This window comes from Scatophagus argus, chromosome 17 (assembly GCF_020382885.2).
Source record: "Scatophagus argus isolate fScaArg1 chromosome 17, fScaArg1.pri, whole genome shotgun sequence".
Classification (NCBI taxonomy): Eukaryota; Metazoa; Chordata; class Actinopteri; family Scatophagidae; genus Scatophagus; species Scatophagus argus.
The window spans coordinates 14,394,559-14,415,309 of NC_058509.1; the positions used below are offsets into that span (position 1 = coordinate 14,394,559).

The 20,751-nt window shown below is 39.9% G+C and overlaps 1 protein-coding gene across 17 annotated transcripts in view; it reads left to right on the plus strand.

Moving 5' to 3' along the window:
• The window catches only part of adgrb2 (adhesion G protein-coupled receptor B2), a 197,488-nt gene that overhangs the window by 104,727 nt on the left and 72,010 nt on the right, over nucleotides 1–20,751 (plus strand). For 16 of the 17 annotated variants that reach the window (XM_046416706.1, XM_046416704.1, XM_046416705.1 and 13 more), the window contains exons 5-15: nucleotides 2,998–3,159; nucleotides 8,595–8,759; nucleotides 9,186–9,350; nucleotides 10,560–10,661; nucleotides 12,381–12,487; nucleotides 13,455–13,649; nucleotides 14,125–14,193; nucleotides 14,599–14,707; nucleotides 14,998–15,144; nucleotides 19,509–19,596; nucleotides 20,543–20,645. In XM_046416706.1, coding sequence (XP_046272662.1) covers nucleotides 2,998–3,159; nucleotides 8,595–8,759; nucleotides 9,186–9,350; nucleotides 10,560–10,661; nucleotides 12,381–12,487; nucleotides 13,455–13,649; nucleotides 14,125–14,193; nucleotides 14,599–14,707; nucleotides 14,998–15,144; nucleotides 19,509–19,596; nucleotides 20,543–20,645 — 1,412 coding nt within the window. The remainder of the gene's footprint in view (nucleotides 1–2,997; nucleotides 3,160–8,594; nucleotides 8,760–9,185; nucleotides 9,351–10,559; nucleotides 10,662–12,380; nucleotides 12,488–13,454; nucleotides 13,650–14,124; nucleotides 14,194–14,598; nucleotides 14,708–14,997; nucleotides 15,145–19,508; nucleotides 19,597–20,542; nucleotides 20,646–20,751) is intronic. The other variant, XM_046416713.1, reaches the window with a different exon arrangement.

The window sequence follows — 20,751 nt, forward strand, 5'->3', positions numbered from 1 at the left end:
TTCTCTGTGATGCTGTGAGTTTGTGCTCTGCTAAGCATGTGTGTGTGTGCATGCATATGTTTAAATAAGGAAGGGTAAGCGCAGATATTTCATCTTCTCTGAGCTTTCTTGCATTTGCATCAGAAACTCGGGCCAGTGTAAACGAGGCCTCCTGTTTTGCACATTTTTCAGCTCTGCATTTTTCATCTAGAACAGTACCACGTTCAGGAGTTCATGAACTCGATTTTGTGACCGGGTGTTACACAGATCTGTCACTTTGTCGTTTGATCAGCCCTCATCAGCTTGTGATTTCCTTTTTTTTTCTTTTCTTTTTTATTTGCGCTTGTTGCTGTAAACATGCTCTTTTCTACCTCCCTCTGTGACTGCAACCCTGATGGCAATAAACTCCCTTTTAATGTCCTTGGTCGAACTAAAAGACATGCTGTTTTATGTTAATGTAATCGTTGTTGTCAAAATAGCCAATATGTTTTATATAATTGCCCTGTTTAGTTTATAAAATATCACATGATGGTGGAGTGTCACCGATTGCTGCTGTAGCACTTGCCCAATTCCACTATCGGAGGACATTTGTCTGAATGCTTTTTCCCCATCTTTAATTTGCTCCTCTGCTTATACATTTTCATCCCCTTGTCCACATCTCAAATTGATATTTCCTTTTTTTATGGTGTCTTAGTCCCAAAGCTGCTTCAAGCTTGATTTTATAGGCGAATTGATTGGCTTTGCACAGTCAGACTTCAGATACACTTGTGCTGGGTTTGAGACATTGAGATTCAATTTAGATGAATAAGTAATGATTTACAAGCAAAAGTGAAGTGTGGGAGTAACAAAAGATGCTAAATAACACAACTCCGGCTGGATTATATTTGTTTAGCTTCTCTGTGCCTGTTATTGCATCAAGTTCTGTAGTCTCCTGAGAAGGTTTTGCAATTTTGAATGAGATACCCGCAAGAAATCTGCTTATCTACTGTGAGGACACAGCTATATTTTATCATTATCATGAATTTCTCCACTGAATATTTTAGCTTTCACCACTAAATTTGAGAAAGATCTAATCTAGTCAAGGCTTTAGTAATGTGACAGATAGTTACTGGGAAATATCTGTAGCAATACTCATCCAATAGAAATCGAAGAGTCAGGAGTTGTGTAGATTTTGAAACTTTGTAACTTATCATAGAGTTAACACTGGAAGGGACCAAGTTTTCCCTCCTCTCATTTTCCTTTCGTCTTTTCTTCTGCTCTTCAGCTCTCTCCCCTCCTCTCATGTGGTCCTGCATTCTCTTCTCCAGTCATCTTACCTTTCTATCGGCTCTTGCCTCCTAAACATTTCTAAAATTATCACTTTACAATCACGATCCGCAATGATGAAGCCTAAGTTTAGTTTTAACATAGGAACAGCTGGTGCAGCTTGCTTCAGCGAGGCCCACAGACAAGCTTACTTAAAAAAGCGTTTCTTTAAAAGTAAGAGTACAGTGACAAAAGCGACAAAAGTGTTTCTCAGTGGAGTCCTTTTTTGCTTTGCCACTCTGAAACATACAGTATATCCACTTTGTACGGTTGCTTAAAGACACAGTGATACCGTGTGTCGCTGACTTTAAGGGTATCTCACTATTTACCAGCTCCGCACCACCATCTTCTCCGTCTCTTGCAGCCTTCTACTCCTTCTCCTCTGAGCCCTCCTTCACAGAGTAGACTTAATTATTTAGTGCCATGATTTATTTAGCTTCGCTCAACACAGGACCAGCAATCTCCATCCTGCTGTCTCTAACTTTCTTGCCCCCCCTCCCCTCCCCCTCCGTTCCTCCCCCTCTCTTTATCTCACATTCTGTCTTTCTTCAAGCATCTCTCAAAATCTGCTCTCCCCTCTCTCTCTTTCTTCTGTCTCTTTCAACATTTCAACATAGCTGAATATGTTCTGGTCTCTCTGCAAACATCTCTGTATTTTCAAAATAACATCCTCTCTTTCTGGGCATCTGTTTTTGATTCCAGAGTATTTCAAACTTTTTGAGCACCAGATCTTTTTTTTTTTCTTGTTGTTTGTCACATTTGCTTATAAGTACCTATTTTTTGTCACATCCATGTTTTGTTTTGTTTTTATTCTCTCTCAGTCCTTTGTTGAAGTCTCCTATTAAACATTTCCTTACCATTATTTCTCTTCTAATATCTGTTTACCATCATTATTACCGCTAATCTCAGGTCAGGCATTTCCAAACGATTTAAGCAATTATTTTTGTGAATGTGCGTGCACATGTGTGTGTGTGTCTTTTCTTTCTGCGTGGCATAATCTGCTAGTGTCACACAGCTGAAATACAGATCACGTAGACACATTCCTGTGAGAACCAGCTTTCATTACAAAGCAGCATCACAAGAGTAGCCTTGAAGTCAAGTTCATTATCTGCTGAGTTTTTTTGTGCAACTCTACTGTTCATCTACTCAATTTCCATTTATTTCAGCTTCATCTGTTTCTAAAATGGGATGCGATTTGTGATAAAGAGGAAAAAAAAGAGGGCGGAAGAAGGAGAAAAAGAGGAGAAACATTTTTAATACTTTAATTAGTGCTTGAAGTGTTTGAAGTCATTGGAGTCTTTGGATCCTTTGGTTCACTGTATATAGCGAGTGAAAGCCCTAATAATTTCAGAAGTGAACTCACTATATTCATTTCCTTGTCATGGCTCCAACTGCATAACTGCATGACTTCAAATGCCAGAGTGTCCATTCCTAACCTTCATTTTCTCTCATATAGTTTCATGTAGGTACAATTTCATTCTCGGTGTTTCTTTTCCTTTGTAACTGGAATGTTTTTGTGGAGGTCAGAAGGTCACCTCCTTCATGCTTTTGATCAGGGAATGTGCTCCAACTCATTTAATATCTCATGTTTCTCTCATTTTCTAACCCTCTTGCCTGCGATGGGATGCTCCACTCCCTCCTTTCCTCCTTCCTTCCCTCCCTCATTCCTCATCCCCATGTTGCGTGTGTGCGTGTGTTTGTGGGTGTTCGCAGTGCATGGGCTGTGGGAGGAGTGGTCGTCATGGAGTCTGTGCTCTGTGACCTGTGGGCGGGGCTTCAGGACGCGAACCAGGAAGTGTGTGAACGGAGGCGGGGTCGTGGCTTGCGGACGGCCTGAGAGTCAGACCAAACTCTGCAACATTGCAGTGTGTCCTGGTTAGTACCATCCCCATTTACATGATACACCCAGTCTCTCTCAGCTTGTTCAAGCATGAATGTCTTCTTCTTCTTGTTCTTCTTTTTTCTCCCATATCACTAAACTTTTACAGCAGCTTTAATTTTTGAATTGACATTTGTATTTTGTTTTCTTCCACCAAAGCTCTTGTCGTGACTAAGAATCTCTGTCCTCTTGCAAAAGTCTGTGATATGATACCAAGCTGTGGCATTCTTCACTTTGTGAAAAGGACTACAAAAGTGTCAACAAATTTTGCTGAAATAACACTCTATGCTCATAGAAACAATACAATGGAAATAATTAAGCTCATTTAAAATAATTTATTGACTGAAATTATGTGTAGACAAGAAGTAATATCCTTGAGTATTTGTTTGTTTTGTTGTTGGTATGGCCAGTGTCACAATTTAGCAGTTTAAATTTGGAATATTGGGAATTTACACAGCGTAATAGCAGCATAACCCTCACCTTCCCTGCCAGCTTAATTTCAGTGATTTAACACCTAAGTCCTCACCAGACTGTCCTCACTTTTAGCCCCATATTCATCTGTGGCCAACCATGGAATGAGTGCCCACTGTTCAAACTCTTGCTCAGCCATCCTGAGTGATCGCAGCACTGCAGAGCCTTTAGTTTGGACTTGTAGGCTTCTTCATGGTTGGCTTGGTCTAGATTACTGAGCAGTCCCACAGCGAAGCACTTGTCTTATTGTCTCTGAGATTATCTGTTAGGCCTCTGTTAGACCTATACCTTGTCAAGGACAGTGATAAGTCAGCAGTGCAGCCCCATCTAATTCTGGTGTTGAGGGTACCTCAGGACCTTATTTCAATCTGGCTCAGACTGTCCGGTGAAATGTCTTTATCAGGCTGCTTCGGGAGTGGAATTGGACTAAACAGTTATTGAAATAATGTCTCAGTAGAGCAGACTCCGAAGAACAACTGCTACAGCCTATCAAAGAGCAGCTTATTTTAAGACTTAAAGTATATTTCAGCTATATGCACTGTCACTGTGTGATTTTGTATTTCCAGTGTTCCCGAATACCAGTCACATTAAAAGTATTGACGTTAGAGAGGGATATTAATTTCAGTGATTTTATTCAGTCCGTTTCTGTTAAGGCTGTCATGGTGTCAGATTTTCACTACTTGATCATCTCGGCCAAAAGAATTCACAATAATCATATATAATGAAAGAATTTGGGGGGGGGGGGGCAGCATGAATAAACATACCTCTGCTTTCTGCGTTGGCAGAACATATATAGTTTCTGTACACCAGAATAATGGCAGTCATAGATGCACAGACTCTAAAACATGTGAGAGTTTAAAACAAAATCGGTAGGTGTTTTATGAATAATAACCTTTTTTATTCCTAAATTGATGTAAATCTGAGTGTGTGCTTGTGCAGTATGTAATCACTCACAAGCTGAACAATTATCACAGACTAACTGCTTTTTATTCACTATTAATTGGGCAAAGATTCCTGCATTCTTTTCCCTAGATAAATGATACATACAGTATATTAATGTGAAGGCTGCCGTAGCTTGGCTGGCTGGAGCCTTTTTTTGTAGTCTTACCCTCCCTACTGACTAATATTTTTTTATTTCTTTTATATTTTGGCTTTCTTTGTTTTTATGTTTTTCAAAGCTGGGGTTTTATAAGGTTAATATTTAAATAAAACAAAACTGTCCCCATTGCCCAACAAAGAGACTGCAAAGTTGTGTCTCAAAGAGGGAGAAATAGGGAGACGTTGTAATCTAAAGTATGGCCTCCGGGATGTTTTGCCATGCTGTTTTGGGAACAGTGGTGGAAAGAGAGGGTTTGGGAGAAAGGGTCCCTTCAAGGGCCTTAAGGAAATCTGTGTATGTGTGTCTTTATATGCTTTATGCGTTTGTGTATGAGTGTGTGAATCTATCACAACAGATTCAGCGTGCTTTTGGGAGTTCAAAGGAAATGGTCCTTTGAAATGATGAGTACCCGCACAGGCCTTTTGGCACAAATATCCATGCATAGAGAATAGAGCTTTGATGGATCTTGCCTGTGTGTGTGTGTGTTTGCGTTTGAGTGCATATACATGTTTCTGTATGTATCTCGGTGACTGGATCTCACTGCAAATCATATACGCAAACTGTATGCTGTGACATACAACATACTCTTTACTCCATATTACAGGATGTTAAACTAGTGTAGATTTGAAAGTAGTCAAACTGAACTATAATATCCTGCCTCTCTGCACAGCATCTTATCTCCTCTGTAGACAAGCGCTAAACAGATCACACACATGCATGCATATGTGGGCAGAGTTGCAAATGTTAATATGACAGCTGCTGCATCAAATAAAGGCAATCAACAGTCATACATGAATAATTTATTTGATCACATCGGACCTTTTGGAGTTGATGTGAAGTAACTAAAAGGCACTTGTGTGGGCAGAGAACTCGCTGGAAATTGCCTTTGTTTTGCTACTCAGTTCATAGCCAAGTGCACCCAGGGATTATTGGCTATGTCTTGGCTATTACAGGCAAATTACATGTTCTTGTGTGTTTGTTTGTTGACATGGTGCTTTGTTTCTGCTGAGAAATGTCTTTGCATACGTTGTATGTCAAGCTCACCTTGCATGAGGCTAGAATCTATGTGTTATTTCCTTAAACTGACGCTTTTCTACACATGCTGACACAAGCTTCTTATCAGCCACTCTTCTGTGCATTTGTGCGTGTGTCCTGTGTTTTCACACTGATGGAAAGCTGTCTAAACATCAAGGATTTTATTTGTTTTGTTCTTCTTTTTTATTTTCTTTTTTTTTTAGACTTGTCATTTTAATTTCTCAGGATTGAACTCTGGGAAATGTCTCATTTACACAGCTTATTCCATATATGTTGACCCCAGCACAGCTAGTTGGAAGAGTGTCCGAGTCGCACGCATTGTGATTGACCACATTGCCAAGCAGAGTTGGCAATGCATCCCCACTTGGGAGAACCAGACAAATACATTTACTGCACTGTATTTCACTTTCTCTGTTACTTAAAGCCCCTGTGTGTACAATGCATGCCTCAATACATCATTCTGAGCTGAAACAGCAACACTTCTTACTTTGAGACCAATAGACATGCTAACGTACTATAGCACATACACAATAGCTTTGCAGCATCAGTTGTTAGTTGAACGTCTTTAAAGACAGCTTCCCTCTCTTTTATCAACCTGTTTTATCATAGTATCCTGTTAGAATTTATACAATTAAATGTTAGCATTTCCCATTTCCCCATTTAATCAAATTCAAGTTCAAAAATACTTTGTCACTCTAACTATGAGAGCATACATGATGTATTTCTTTTCAGCACAGATGAATAGCTAGACAGCAAAATATGACTCTCACATCGGCTCAGCTTGACTGAAGGTTACATTAAAGAGACAGAGTAATAATCAAACTTTAAACTCTCTGAGTTGTAATCAAATTTTAAAGCCACATTAAAGAGTATTTTTGTATTAATACTTAATCAAAGTTGTAACATCAAAGGTGTCACTTGTAGTGATTATAAATAGTGGTTAGAGCTTTTTTTTGCTGTTTTTCAGCTTATTGTTTTGGTTCTACACCCCACAACTTTTGTTGTGGTCTGTTTTGGTTATTCAACCTTCTTACCTGCAGGTACTAAACAGCAGGCAGGTAAAGCAGCAGCTATCTGGTGAAGAGAGTGGAGTATTTAACAGCTAAAAAGACAGACATTTCCTTAAAGAGTTGATGGAGAGAAAAACAGCTAAAAAAGAAAGTGAATATTAGGCAAAAAACATGACTCTAAATCAGTGCTAAGATTGCTCAGAGGCTGCTGGATGTGTTAATAATCTATTGCTCTCTGACATCTTCAATATATCAACTTTGTAAGGTTTATGAAGGCCTGCTTAAGTATTTAAGCGCATACTAGAAGAAGATTTATGGCCATCAGATCATTATTCTTTCTTCAGGATTATTATAGTTGTGTTGCAAAAACAAATCAAAGCAGAGCTCAAGTCCACATCAGGATCCAATTGGAGGCAACACGAGTTGGATTTTCTTCACCACAAGTGACACTACTGCCAGTGGAAGAAGGAATTGTATTGTTGCTCAAATCATTTTATGTCTGTGTGACAGTAGTGGAGAAAACACTGAAAACACTGACTGTTTAGTGAAGGTAATTGCAGTGTAAACTAGACCATGGTTGCTTTAGTTTATTACAATACAAACCACAGTTACAAAATGCTTCTTTAATAGTAACTGCTGCTACAAGTAAGAATTTACTTGTCACCCCCTCTTGACAACTCGAGTAACAATAATGCAGTTGGACAGTAATTATAGAGATGCGTCTTCAAGATTTGGTTGACCTTTCAGAATACAAGTGTGGTTTTGTTAGCATGTCATCAAAGATGTCAGAGGACAGGATTTGTGTATTTCTCAACCAGTTTTTGCTGTTGTTAGATAACTATATGATATTGGGTCCCTTTCTTAAAAGCTATTTTAAAATATAGATGGACATGGTCATAAGTCAGTTACTGGTTCATTTCTCAAGTTTTGGTTACAAAGAATCCTAATCAACGTGTGTACCATAAGAACAGCGACAGTTTGTTTGTCACAGACTTTCAGCTGCTCTTTCCACAGTAGAAATTTTTGCTCTTTTCTGTGATACACATCCTCAAAACTGTCTAAACTAGCATTAACTTTGAAGTCAGTGACACACCAAAAATCTTTGACTGCACAGACTACGAATGATTAATCTTGATATTAATCTTTGATTATCATAATTTCTTTTGCATTTTTTAATTATTATATTTGACAACTCAATTATTGCAGCAACACTGCCTTATTAAAGGGGACAGTGAGGGCTTTGATTACACCTGTGCATGTCATCAGGCTTTGGTTATGCTATTTGGTATTCATGCACTGTCTGACAGGCAGTACTAGATTGTGCTGAAATTGTTTTTTATTGCTGTGTTTTCTTTTTTATCTTTGTTATTTCTGCAGAAACACCAGTCAAGAGTTGAAATGTGTCTTTCTAATAACGCTTGAATGAAAATTCAACTGACTGTACTCTATGTGAACTTAAAAACAAAGCATGAAAGGAATTGTAATAAGCTATTTCATAACAGACTGAAATATTTAAAATGTCTATGGAACCATGAAGTGCGTTATATTTGTGTGTTACTATTTGTGGAACGAAATAGCCCTTTGTAATTTATTTGTTCGCTCTCCTCATTCTATATTCAGTTTAGTTGTATCCCACTCACTTTGTCTGTTGGTGTCTTTTCTCCTTTTGCACCTTTCTTTACCCCTTACACCCTTTTTTCCTATCCTTCAAAACTCTGAATCAATTTTCCCTCATTTTCCCTGTGTCTCTCGAACTCTTCTTCCCTCCACCTTCATTCATTTCCCTGTCTCTCCATATCTACTTCCATCTCTCCAGTGGAGGGCCAGTGGTCGGAGTGGGGGCCATGGTCAAAGTGCAGTGTGACTTGTAACACAGGGAACCAGCAGAGGCAGAGACGCTGCAGTTCATCAGTGCATGGCTGGGCTGAATGTAAAGGCCCCCATCAGGAGAGCAGAGAATGCACCAACCCTTCCTGCAGTGGTATGGCGAACAAATGAATGCTTAGTATTCATGCTCACATGCGCTCAAATGCCATTATGCAAAAATGGAACATGCATTATTTGACGGCATCTATATAGTCTTCTCTTATTTGTATTCCACATACCGGCAATTTGTGGGTTGGGACTTAGTTTGGATTGGGAGTCTATTTTGACCAGGGCCCCACAGTACAAATGTAATAGTGTTTTAATGAACCTGGGCCCCAGAATGGCCTCGTATTGACTTAATTTGGATAACACACTGAAAAACACAGAAAGTTCAGAAACTGCTCCCTTAGAGTTACAACCTAAATTTACCACTCATAAACCAACCCCTTTTCTTTTTCACCTTAAATCCTGCTCTTGTTCTCTCCAACACTTACCTCTGTACTGCCTAAACTTCACTGGCGGTGCTTTGCTCCTGCTCTAGGTGGAGGTAACTGGGGCAGCTGGAACCACTGGAGTCTGTGCAGCAAGACATGCGACTCTGGTTGGCAACGTCGTTTCAGGATGTGCGAGGGCACCGGAGTACAGGGCTACCCCTGCGATGGCTCTGGAGAGGAGGTTCGGTCCTGTAATGAGAAGAAATGCCCTGGTCAGTGACACTGTGAATGTGTATACGACACTATACGTGCTTTTGTATATATTATTCATACTTGAAAAGACTGTATAAATACTTCTTTTTTCTGTCTGGCTGCATTTCTCCCTCTCCTAGTCAATCCTTGACAGAAACAAAAGAGTGTGTGTATCTGTATCTGTGTGTATATTGTAGTTTATTGTAGTATTTTCCAGGCAGATTGGAAGTGATACTGTGTGGTTTGCAGAACATCTAAAAGCTTCTATCACAGTTTTAGAACTGCACTTTTTTCATCTTTATCTTTTTCTTGCCTGTCTTTCTGTCAGTTCACATACCCATCCATCTTTACCTCTTCACTGATTTTGATTTCCTTGCCTGGTGCTTTCCTTTTATCCTGCTTACTTGAGAGATTCTACTTATACCTCTCCCCTTTAACATTGTTTTTATCATACTAATCACACTCGCTTTCTTGAGCTTGCTTTGAGTTTTTCGTGTTGCCATGACATGTTCAGTGTCAGAGTGTCAGCCACTGAAGGAAATAGTGTGGTTTAATAAGCATGCCTCTTGACTGACGCTGTGTGCGCCTGTGAATATGCAAACATATTTTTCTGAACAAGCCTAAATGCCACATGTGAGAGTGCTTGCACTGAGCTCTGACAGACTACAAATGACAAACCTTAGAATGCAGCCTTAACCATGACCCCTTTGTTTTGAGTGGCTCTTGAGCCCCTTTTACAGAAGACGAGGATCTTGTCTGTTGGCATTGCAGGGGAACATCATATCATGTTTTCTCTGTTTCTCTCTCTCTCTCTCTCCTCGTCCTTCGTCCCTCTTCATCTCTCTGCATTGCCTCTGCCAACACTTGTCTGCCCCCTTGGAATATCTTCAGAGCACTCTTCCCTGTTTTTCATCAGGGTTATGAAAGAAAGGGAGGGAGGGGAAACAGATGAATAAAGAGAGGGAGTAAGATGAAGAGGGAATGAGATACTGTACTGAGGCAGTGACACTGACAGAGAGCACTGAGCAATGTACAAGGGAATAAGATTGGGAGCTGCTGCAGGAGAACATTGATTTGTATCTTGTTTTTTGTGCTTTTCTGCTCCCTTTTTCTCACTGGCTGTGTATGTGTCTGTGGGAGTGTGCGTGGTAATTTTTCTTTTTCTGTGTGCCTGCTAGACTTTGCTTCATTTCACTTTTTTTCTGTGTATTCCTCTCCTATTTTTACAGCTCCTCATGAGATATGTAAAGATGAGCACCTTCTCTCTATGTCATGGAAAAGAGCCTCAGCTGGAGAAACTGTCTACAACAAGTGTCCAACTAATGCCACTGGTCAGTCACATGATATGCTTTGCACAGTGTCCATTAGCAGTCAGCATATTTCAGTGACATTTCTGATTCTGTTTGGATTTAGTTGCTTTCTGACTGATAATAATAATCATCCAAGAAGTTACACGTAACAAAGGTGACTCAGGCTTGCTACAGTGAGAAAAGGAAAGAATCGAGAGAAAATATATCGTCGGACAAAACAGACAATGTTAGCCTCAAGTTGTGAACATGAGCTGGACAGAGAAAGGAAAAAAATCAATAGAATATCATACTTACACAACCACACACAACAGAAGTTGATTACTCTTAGGCTACATTGACATTCAGCGGTTAGCAAGAGATATCTACTGCGACAGAAAGAAAGCGACCACGGAAACTTATGGTTGATCAATAGGGGAAATACAGAAAGAAAAATAATGAAATCTTCAACAAGCATAAGATAAGGAACAATAGCAAAAGTTTGTCAGCTCACCGATGTGTCTTAGCAGCCGACAGCTTTGTTAGCATGCACAGAGCGGTAAAGGAACATGTAGAAATTCATACTTAATTACAAAAAAAAAACAAGAAAATAAAAAAACCTTCATGTACTGCTTCCAATGTAAGACAGTCATTCACCTCTGACTACATTGCAACTACAACTGAACAGTCATCTCATAAGTGCCAAAGAAAACATCATGAATTACGTTATGAGGATATCCTAAATAAACTTACTGCATTTTAAAAGTCTGACATGCTCTTGTGTCTGGAACTAATAGGTACTCCAGTTAATTCTAATAATGAAATTCATTTCTAAGGCTCAGAAATATTGTTATCTCTAAACAGAATTGTTGTTTTTTTTGATAGGCTGCAGATACTCGTTATAACGTTTCCAACTCATGCAGCTACCATTAATTAGTACAGTGGTCATATTCTTAGTACAGCGGTCATGCATAAATAAGGTACAACTGCAGTTGTACCTTATTTATTTGCATTCCTTATCACAATAATGACAGCAATCTAAACAGCAGGGTTTCTCAAATACCTGGCTGCCAGACCTTGTCTTTTAACTTCCAAAAGCAGGAACAAGAGCTTTTTTTCTGACACTTTCTTCCTCTGAATTTTAGCCAAGAGCAGATGTGGTACAGAATGCCTTTAATATAAACATCTTTCTTCAACTTTCAAACTGCATATTTGGCTTCAACATGAAAACATGCCTGCTTCAATCAGATTGCCAGTAAAACATAATGGCTTAAAGTATATTGCTTTGAAGGTAAATCAGTGTATTAAATTTAACCGTGGAACTTTATGTCAATCTTTTACTCATAAAAAGGCATTGCCAAAGTTCAGTATGTGCATATTTATTTGGCCAGAGAAAAGGTTTTGTCCTAGTAAAATGTTTTGGCAGCCTTCACCAGTTAATCTTCTGGCTGCCAGGTTAGAACAGCCAGCAGGTATGGGCTGCCAAACGTTGTAGAACTGCTATTTGGTAGTTGTGACTAGCCCAGATAATATGTCACACAAAGAAAATGATAATGAATTCAGTTTTGTTGGTTTTAAAATTCAAGCAAGATATTTATGTATTTCGGCAGAATATATTTTGTATGAAAATCTTTCTCCATTTCTGCATAAATAGACACCATATCAGCAGCAATTGAATTATTATGTGTTCTTGGGAAGGTTGCTTTTCTAGATATGGTAAATTGTCGGTAAAGTATTTGTTTCTTTCTCTCTCTCTCTTTCTAGGATCTGCTAGTCGTCGTTGTATGCTGGACAATAATGGAGTTGCTTTCTGGGGTCCTCCGAGCTTCGCCAGATGCGTCTCACTTGAATATAGATATTTACATTTATCTGTAAGTTCTCAAACTCGGAACTTCTTTCTCGTTTTTTTTTTTTTTATTATTATTCCTCATCTTCGACAAGAAGATAAAATATGTGGATATTTTTTCAGATTTCATCACTTGAGCTGATTGCTTGCAGGTAGCACCTTCTGTCTTGACTCACTGTTCATCAAATTTCTGTGTCTCATTAGTGAATTTATGAGAAAATGGAGCCTCTGTCTGTTTTTCAAAAGTTGTTCGCTGTTAGTTTTTCCCCTTTTCACCCATCGTTTACCCCTGTTCAACTTTCTTTTTTTTAAAAAGTTTCCAAAATACGGGAGTGTCTTTGCTCAAGGCTTGCCAGTATCTCTAATTAGCTTTTCCAGAGCTTTGCGCTCACACTTATCAATTAATGAACATAGGTAATGAATGTGTTCATCAGAGACTGTTTTCCTGCTCTGTGAACTTCAACCTTTTCCGTCTCCTCGATGATGGCGGAAGGAGATGGGGGTCAGGGATTGTACGTGACAAAGCTGATTGCTCTGTTAGCTTCTGTTCCAACCTTTCATTAACACCAGGAGTCAATAATTAATTTTATGTGATTGCTGTTATCTTCTGTTCTTCCAGACTCTCTCTATCACTCTCTCTTCACATTTCACATACGCACACTCTTGCTTTGTGTAACTCGGTCTCTGAAGTGACAAGATCCAATTTCTGCCTGAGAGTTCTCATAGGCTTCTTTTTGCTTGCCTATTTTAAGCAGAAGTACTAAAATCCAGCTATGTATATACATGCTGCTGTTTTGAAACAACCCTCTGGGCTCACATTCCTGTGATTTTTATGAAGAAAATGTGATCGTTGGTTTCTGTGGTCTTGCTGTTTCTGGCGTTTTTAACTTCTTATTTTGGATATGAACACATGTACTACAGTAAGTGCCAAAAAACAACAGAAGCGTAACACTCAGCTTTTCTCAATCTCTGTCTCTTTCTACACCTTGCAGTTACGAGAGCATCTCGCGAAGGGTCAGAGGACCCTGGCTGGGGAGGGCATGTCTCAGATCGTAAGAAGTCTCCTGGAGCTCTTGCAGAGGAGGAGCTACTACAGTGGCGACCTTCTCTTTTCCACGGAGATTCTGCGAAATGTGACGGACACCTTCAAAAGAGCAACCTACATCCCAGCTCCCGACGACGTGCAGGTAAGCAGAGCCGTCTCTTTAAGGCCCCCCCCATATCAAAAACATACAAAACATGCAGTCACAGACACACCGTCACACACTTGCAGTGCCTGCAAATGTATTCAGTGTAGAAGCTCTACTTTCTGCTGCACGGGGTGTGCATAACAATGAACTACAGCGACGCAGTTGCTGTGGTCTCAAAGGGGATTTTTTGGCACGTTTTTCTCTTTTCTCTGCCTGTAAGAGAGCAAAATGCTCCTGCTTCAGTCAGTCATTTGACAGACATTATTTTATGTTTTACAATATGCTTATGTACAGATGACTAATGTACTAGTTTTGACAGGGAATGAACTGCAGCACTGCTGCTGTGCTAATGGTTAGTGGGTGCATGCTAGCAATGTAATAGGGCACAGTGGAACAAACTTTCCAATACAAATAAGATAATCTAATGGCTCTGCTGTATTAATAACTGAGTATGTTTTCCTCTTGTGTCTAGAAATTCTTCCAGATAGTCAGCCACATGTTGGACATGGAAAATCTAGAGAAATGGGAGGACGCTCACCAGGTAAAGCCTTCTGTGTGTTACCGAATGTGCCTATGTACACGTCTTTAGCATAATCAGTGGTTGCCTACTGTACTAACTTTCTTAAGTACTTTATTGATCATGCATACATGAAATGTGAATGTGGGCATGATCACACCCAACTTTTCACTAGTCATAAAAACACACCTGTTTACTTAACACAGTAGTTATCTATTAATTACACTCTGTGTGGGGTCTCTGTGTGTGTGACCCAGCCTGCAATATTATATTCCATGTGGTTACAATTTACCATTGTGGAACAAAATCAGTGGTCTAGATAATGCAATGAATCAAAATGTGTCAGGGTGAGACATGTCTCATTTAATGTTGCCAATGGATTCTAATTATGATGTCACCATGGGAAATACTTACCTCCTCCATCTGCAGGTCGCTCCTGGTGCTGCTTTGCTGATGAGGATATTGGAGGATTTCATTCACCTCATTGGAGAAGCTCAGAAGCCTTTCCAGAGTTTCCTCGTAGTTACCAACAACCTCAGTAAGTGTCACTTAGTGCTTCTATGTGAAATGACAGAGACAGAAAAAAAGGTTATAAACAGGTTTAAAGACATTCACTTATTTAGTTGTATTATAGAATTAAGGTCAAAATTTGCCAACATATCTATTTAAACTGTTTAAGCCTTCATTCAAGATGCCTCATTTAGGAATTTTAACCCGATCATAACTCAGCAGCATTTGAAGATGGACTTTTTTTTTTTTTTTGCTCCATTGCTTTAATTATTTTTGCTCACTTAAACCTTAATCTTAAACTATCTCTTGTTTCTCCAGTGATAACTATTCAACGAGAGCCAGTGTCAGCAGTTTCTAGCGATATCAACTTTCCCATGAAGGGCCGGAGAGGGATGAAGGACTGGGCCAGAACAGCAGAGGACAAGCTTTACATCCCTAAAGAGGTCTTCACTACCCCAACCGAAGGTAGGAAAACTAACACAGATACTCACTGCCCAAGGTTCGTCCAACCTTTGCACTTTTCCATGGCAGTCTGTACCACTGAATTTGCTGGAATGTCATTCCATTTCTAAAAAGAGTGATTTGGATGGAAGAATCAAGGCACATCAAACTGTTATTTTTACAGCAAATAGCAGTTTCCAAACTCAGTGTTAAATCAGGTTTAGCACTGAGCTTTTAGCCGTGATTTGGATCTGTTTTAGTTGTCACCCTCACTCTCAGCCTTGACTGGTAGACATGTGAGTACCTGCTATCACCCAACTCAACCCCTCTTCAGCCAAGGTCAGACCAAGAAGTTATTCCAGTGCGAATTCATGCGCTCAGAGATATATATCATGGAAGGAAGATAGAATGCTTTTCAAGGACGTTGGAGGGTAATGCTGAGAAGGATTTTGACTGTTAAGAGGCCCTAGAGGCCTTCTCTAGACGATCCAGGTCTTTTATCTGTGAGGAAGTGCACTGCATCATCTTGTAAGCATCAACTCCTCATCTCAAGAAGATGTCTCCTTTCTTTTAGCAACACAAGAATGTTAGCTGATGCTTGTCTTAGCAACTGCAGATTTTTTTCATGTAGTTTCAAGTCAAGCCAAGAAACAAACAAAATGATGCGCACCAAGAAGCAAATGTGGAGGATGATGAGAAAGAATACACCGGGAGGCATAGGAGCTAAAGCTGAACAGGGGAAACAAGGGGAACTTAAAAGAGTAGGAAGAAAGTGGATAAGAGAATTACTGTGGCAGATGCAATCCACAACTGATGAAACCAAAGGTCACATCCCACAGGAAATTACACTGGCAGACTTCCTGTCTGGCACCCTGTCCCCCTGCCCAAATTAAAGTTCAGAGAGGCACTAGGCCGAAAGAGCAGAGCTGTCTGTGACCTCTGACTCGCTCTGATGACACAAACTGACTTTGATTGGCGTTCAAGACATCCTGTATGCTAACCTCAGGGCGCCTCACCTCAACTCACCCACACTCTCTGTGTCTTTATTAAGCACCGTGTGATATGCTTCTTCTAAACCATCTACCTTCCAACCATCCATCCACTTTGCTTTTATGTAACAAAACCTTTTTAATGAGTTGTCAGCGAGTTGTTTTGTTCAGCTTGTGTTTTCCTGATTTTATGGAACAGAACACCAGCTATTTCAAAGGATAAAGTTTAGGCTGCAACTAGAGACAGAAGGGTGTTAGCTAGATCTTCTGTAATGCTGCTGCATTGTGATGTTGTCCTCTTCCCTTTTCTCCTTTTATCCTACCAGTCTGTTTTAATTTATTACATTTATGCATTTTCTGCCCATTATCCTCTTAGTTTGTGGAGGTGGATGATTTCTCTCTTGCAGTGCTTGTAGGGTGATAAAAGTGAACAGCTGAATCACATTTACTCTGCCATTTTCTCGTGACATTCAGCACATGCCATTGTCATTTTAACGTATATGATGTTTGGTAAATTGTATCATCTAAGCGGCGTATAGCCTCCTGAGTTAGTACATCATTGATAGTCTTTGCCCCTGCGGGAACTCTGCCTCTTCCTATTGGCAGTCTAGGAGTTGAGGTCTTCAGTTGATTGCTATCAGTTTGATTGGTTCATTTACCCTCTAATGAAAGCCTATCTCAGATGGACAGCTTAAACATGCTCATAAAGGCCCATTGGCACCTTTGTGTGTGCGCGTGCATACGTAGTTGCACACACACTCGGCCAGTTGATAGGTTCATGAATCGCTTCACTGGGCAGAGGCTGCAACTGTTCTTCACTGACTTTCGAGGTGACAAACTCCCTCCCTCCCTCCACTGTGCTTCTCTTTCTCTCACCGCCACACGCAGACATTCACTTTGTCTTGCAGCCATGCATGCACGCATATACATCCAAACATACAAGGCAGCAATTACTTCATATTTCACGTGCACCATTGCTGGTACATGCATATGGTTGTGCACCGTTAACTTTGAAGTATTCCTCAAGCAAGAACACAAACCACATGAGCTCTATTTCATAATAATGTGTTAAAAACTGACTTCCTTATTTACCGTTGTAACTTTGTTCAAAATGTGGCCGCTGTGCTGGTAATTCTTTGTTAGTTGGTGCTGAAATAAAAGTTGCATATTTATAATAGTAAAGTCTGACATTTCAGGGTATAGGCCAGTTGAGAACAGTAGATTGGCACTCTCATGTCTTACAAACTGAGCTGCAACTAGGAGTTAAATAGCTTCACTTACTTTAGGCAGGAGAAGCTAACCTGGTCAGGTAGCCTGGCTCTGTCCATGTCTGAACATACACCCACCAGGACATCGAACAAATAACTAATTAACACTTATCTAAATTTTTTATTCCATACACAAACAGAACTGTAAGACTGAATATTTGGCAACCTCACAATGATGACAAAACTTTACTGCTCCCACTTTGTATTCGAGTCAATGTCAATTAGTTTTCCTGGGAAGTGTTTTTGAATTTTGGACAGAGCCATGCTAGCCATTTACTGCTACTTCCCATCTAGCTGAGCTGAGCTAATAATCTCCTGGCTCCAGCCATCCAGACATGTGAATGCTATTGATCATCTCATTTATCACTTGGTTAAAAGCATTTATCCAACCATTTCTCTAAAAATCAACAACCTGACCAGTTTAGAATAAGTTAAAATTATATTAAAACACATTTAAAGTGCACAAACATTCTTTTTTGTAAATAATGAAATAACTGACCCTGGAAATTTAGCACCACAGTCAGTTTTTTCTGAGCTTGATGTTCAGCAAGCGAGGAGTGACGAAAACTCTGTTCAAGAGAAATTAGAGTTTTTTGGATTGAGTGCTTTTGTAGTATTAATCATCTTTGAGCGTAGGCATGCCACCCCTTCACACACTGATTTACCATTTATCCACAATCCACTAGCTTTCTCATTTGCATGCCTTTGCAGACACTGTCCTATTAGGATCCATCACACTCACAGACTTTTTCATGCCGACTTTGATCTGCTTTTTTGCCTTCTCACATTGCCCCCCCCACCCCCCCCCCCCCCCCACACACACACACACACACACACACAGTCGAGATCTTTTTGTCTTTTCCTCTTTCTCCCCTCGTCTGTCTTACATAGCTATCTCTCTTCCTGAGTATCACCTCTTAGGCAGCAGGCAGACAGATTTTGGATGAGTCACCCAATATGTTTGAAACTATCAGCTCCCTCCCTCTCTTCCTCTCCCCCACACTGTGTCGATTCTCTCAGCCTAAAAGGGCAAAGGAGGGAGTGGCATCTATCAGTATGAACTCTTCCCCTCTTACTTTTCCTCTCCTTTTCTTGCTGCGTATCTCACTTGAGACAAAGTGACATTTACGGAGGGACAGTATGTCTCCTTGGGAACTCCAGCTCTTTTTGGAGAAAGAACACTGAAGGGAGTGGTGGAAAGGCAAGGGGTTGTAAAGAAGGACTGTTGAAAGAAGGTAGAAAAGTTGAAAAGTGGACTGAAGAAACAAAAGATGAGGATGAGAGGGGCGGAAATAGAAGCAAGGGGAAAGAGAACAGGGAAAAGAAAAGTATCGTCTAAAGAGGGTGTGCACGCTTAGACTTTATTGAGATCATTTTAATCAAGCTAATTGCATGTGAGAGCAATAGACTAGGTGAGCCACTTGCTGTTAAAAGTCAAACAAATTGACACTAATAGTGTCTCCACCCCCACACAGTGTAAAATCTGCGTCTTGTACCCGAGGCGTAATAAGTCTGAGTATGGAACATGTAGCTGTCATATCAGGCTGCTGGAAGAAGCCGCAATTAATTTAACTTTCTTTTTGTTATTATTTTGATATAGTCAACAGAGCATTTGTCGGTTGATGAGGACTGAATGTAAATTAAAGCAGAATTGCAGGTTGATGAGGCAGGTGAAGTCTGCGCTTGTTTGCTTTAGAAACTGATAGATGTGTCTCCATTAAGTTTATTTGTATCAAATTGCCTAATTATTAGGTCAGTGTAGCTGATAAAACAATGCTAAACACTAACACTCCTGCCAGTTATGTAAATGTCATATTAGCTGGTTTATTAGTGTATATGGTTTTTGATTTTCCTCTATCTTCCCTATCAACATATTACCACTGATATTTTAAATGTATATTTTCTGCAATGACTCATTTAGTTACCACAAGAGTTTATAAAGTCTTATTTGTATATAAAATGGAAAATATGAATTAGTTTTCATACATCCACAGCTGTCCTTCTTAACATTGCCCAGGACAACCAGGGAAATATAAAATAAACTTGTTAATGCATATTTATTTTTGAAGGTGTTTTAGGCAAACTGTGGCCCCTAATTGGACTGATCACCTGCTAATTGACTGTGTTTCAGAGACGGAGACGGACACCGAGTCTACAATGTACTATGTCATCGGAGCCATCTTGTACAGGACTTTGGGCATCATCTTACCTGCACCAAAGTGAGTAGTTCTGATGTAATCCACTGTCTAATTATTCTGAAGTTTTCAAGCATTTCAAACTATATCTTTTCTTCCACTATTATCCGTGTCCTTTCTTTTACCCTTCTGCATCTCTTTTTTTCTTCCCCTTACTTTTTCCAACAATTTTTCTTCTCCCTTGTAGTCACTTTTGTTTTTTCTTTTCCGTACCGACTGCCTTTCTATTCCTGTGCCCTTTTTTATTTGACTTTTTCTCTCTGTCTAATTCCAACCTGCAATTCTCCATCTGTCTTCTCTCTTATAGTGTCTCTGTCTGCTTAGTTATCAGACAGATGTCTTCAAGCCTCCAAAAAAGTACATTTGCCTCGATGTTTTTTCCTTTCTTTTTGCACTGGCAGTGTATTTTTGGAATTGTACAGTGGGCTGCGAGTGGGTACGGGCCTAATGGGTCCTGAAACTTGCATAGAACTTACAAAAATAGAAGTTAGGGGAAATCAGGAGGTTGTCAAAAGGCCACTGTGATATGGTGTTTGTGCTGGCCCTGGGCCCTTTTATTCAGGTCAGTGCTCTTGGTTGTGGATGAGCTGAATCTGTTAAAACCCTTTTCTCCCTGTAGCTCCGCTGAATGCTAATAGGTGCTGTGTTCTCTTTTAACTTTGGCTTTGGTTTTCTCCCTTTCTCATCAGGTTTTTATTTATATGTTTATTTATTTATGCACGTATTTGTTTTTGCAAACACACTCAAAAGCAGTCAAAAGCATGGCAGGGTATCAGCCGTGTGCGTCTGCTTCTGAATGTGTTTGGATCAGTCCGACAAACGACAAAAAGAATGCAGCTCTTCTATTTTTTTCATCATTTTTTAAAATCTGAAAGATGGTGTAAGCAAACTTGAATTTGAAGTTAGTAAGTAATGTGAATTATTCCAAAATAACACTCTTGCTTTCGTGTGACTCTGCGTGTCTCTGCAGTGCCCCTGCGGTGATCAACTCCAAAATCCTGACAGTGACAGTACGGCCGGAACCACAACCCAGCGAGCCCATGGTGGTGGTGGAGCTGTCACCGCTTATTAATGTAAGCTTGTGTAAAAATCTATCTATATCTCATTTTTCTAGATACTAGAACCACTCTGTGCTCTGTGTTTCCATGCAATACATTGTCTTTAATTTAAGAGAGTGTG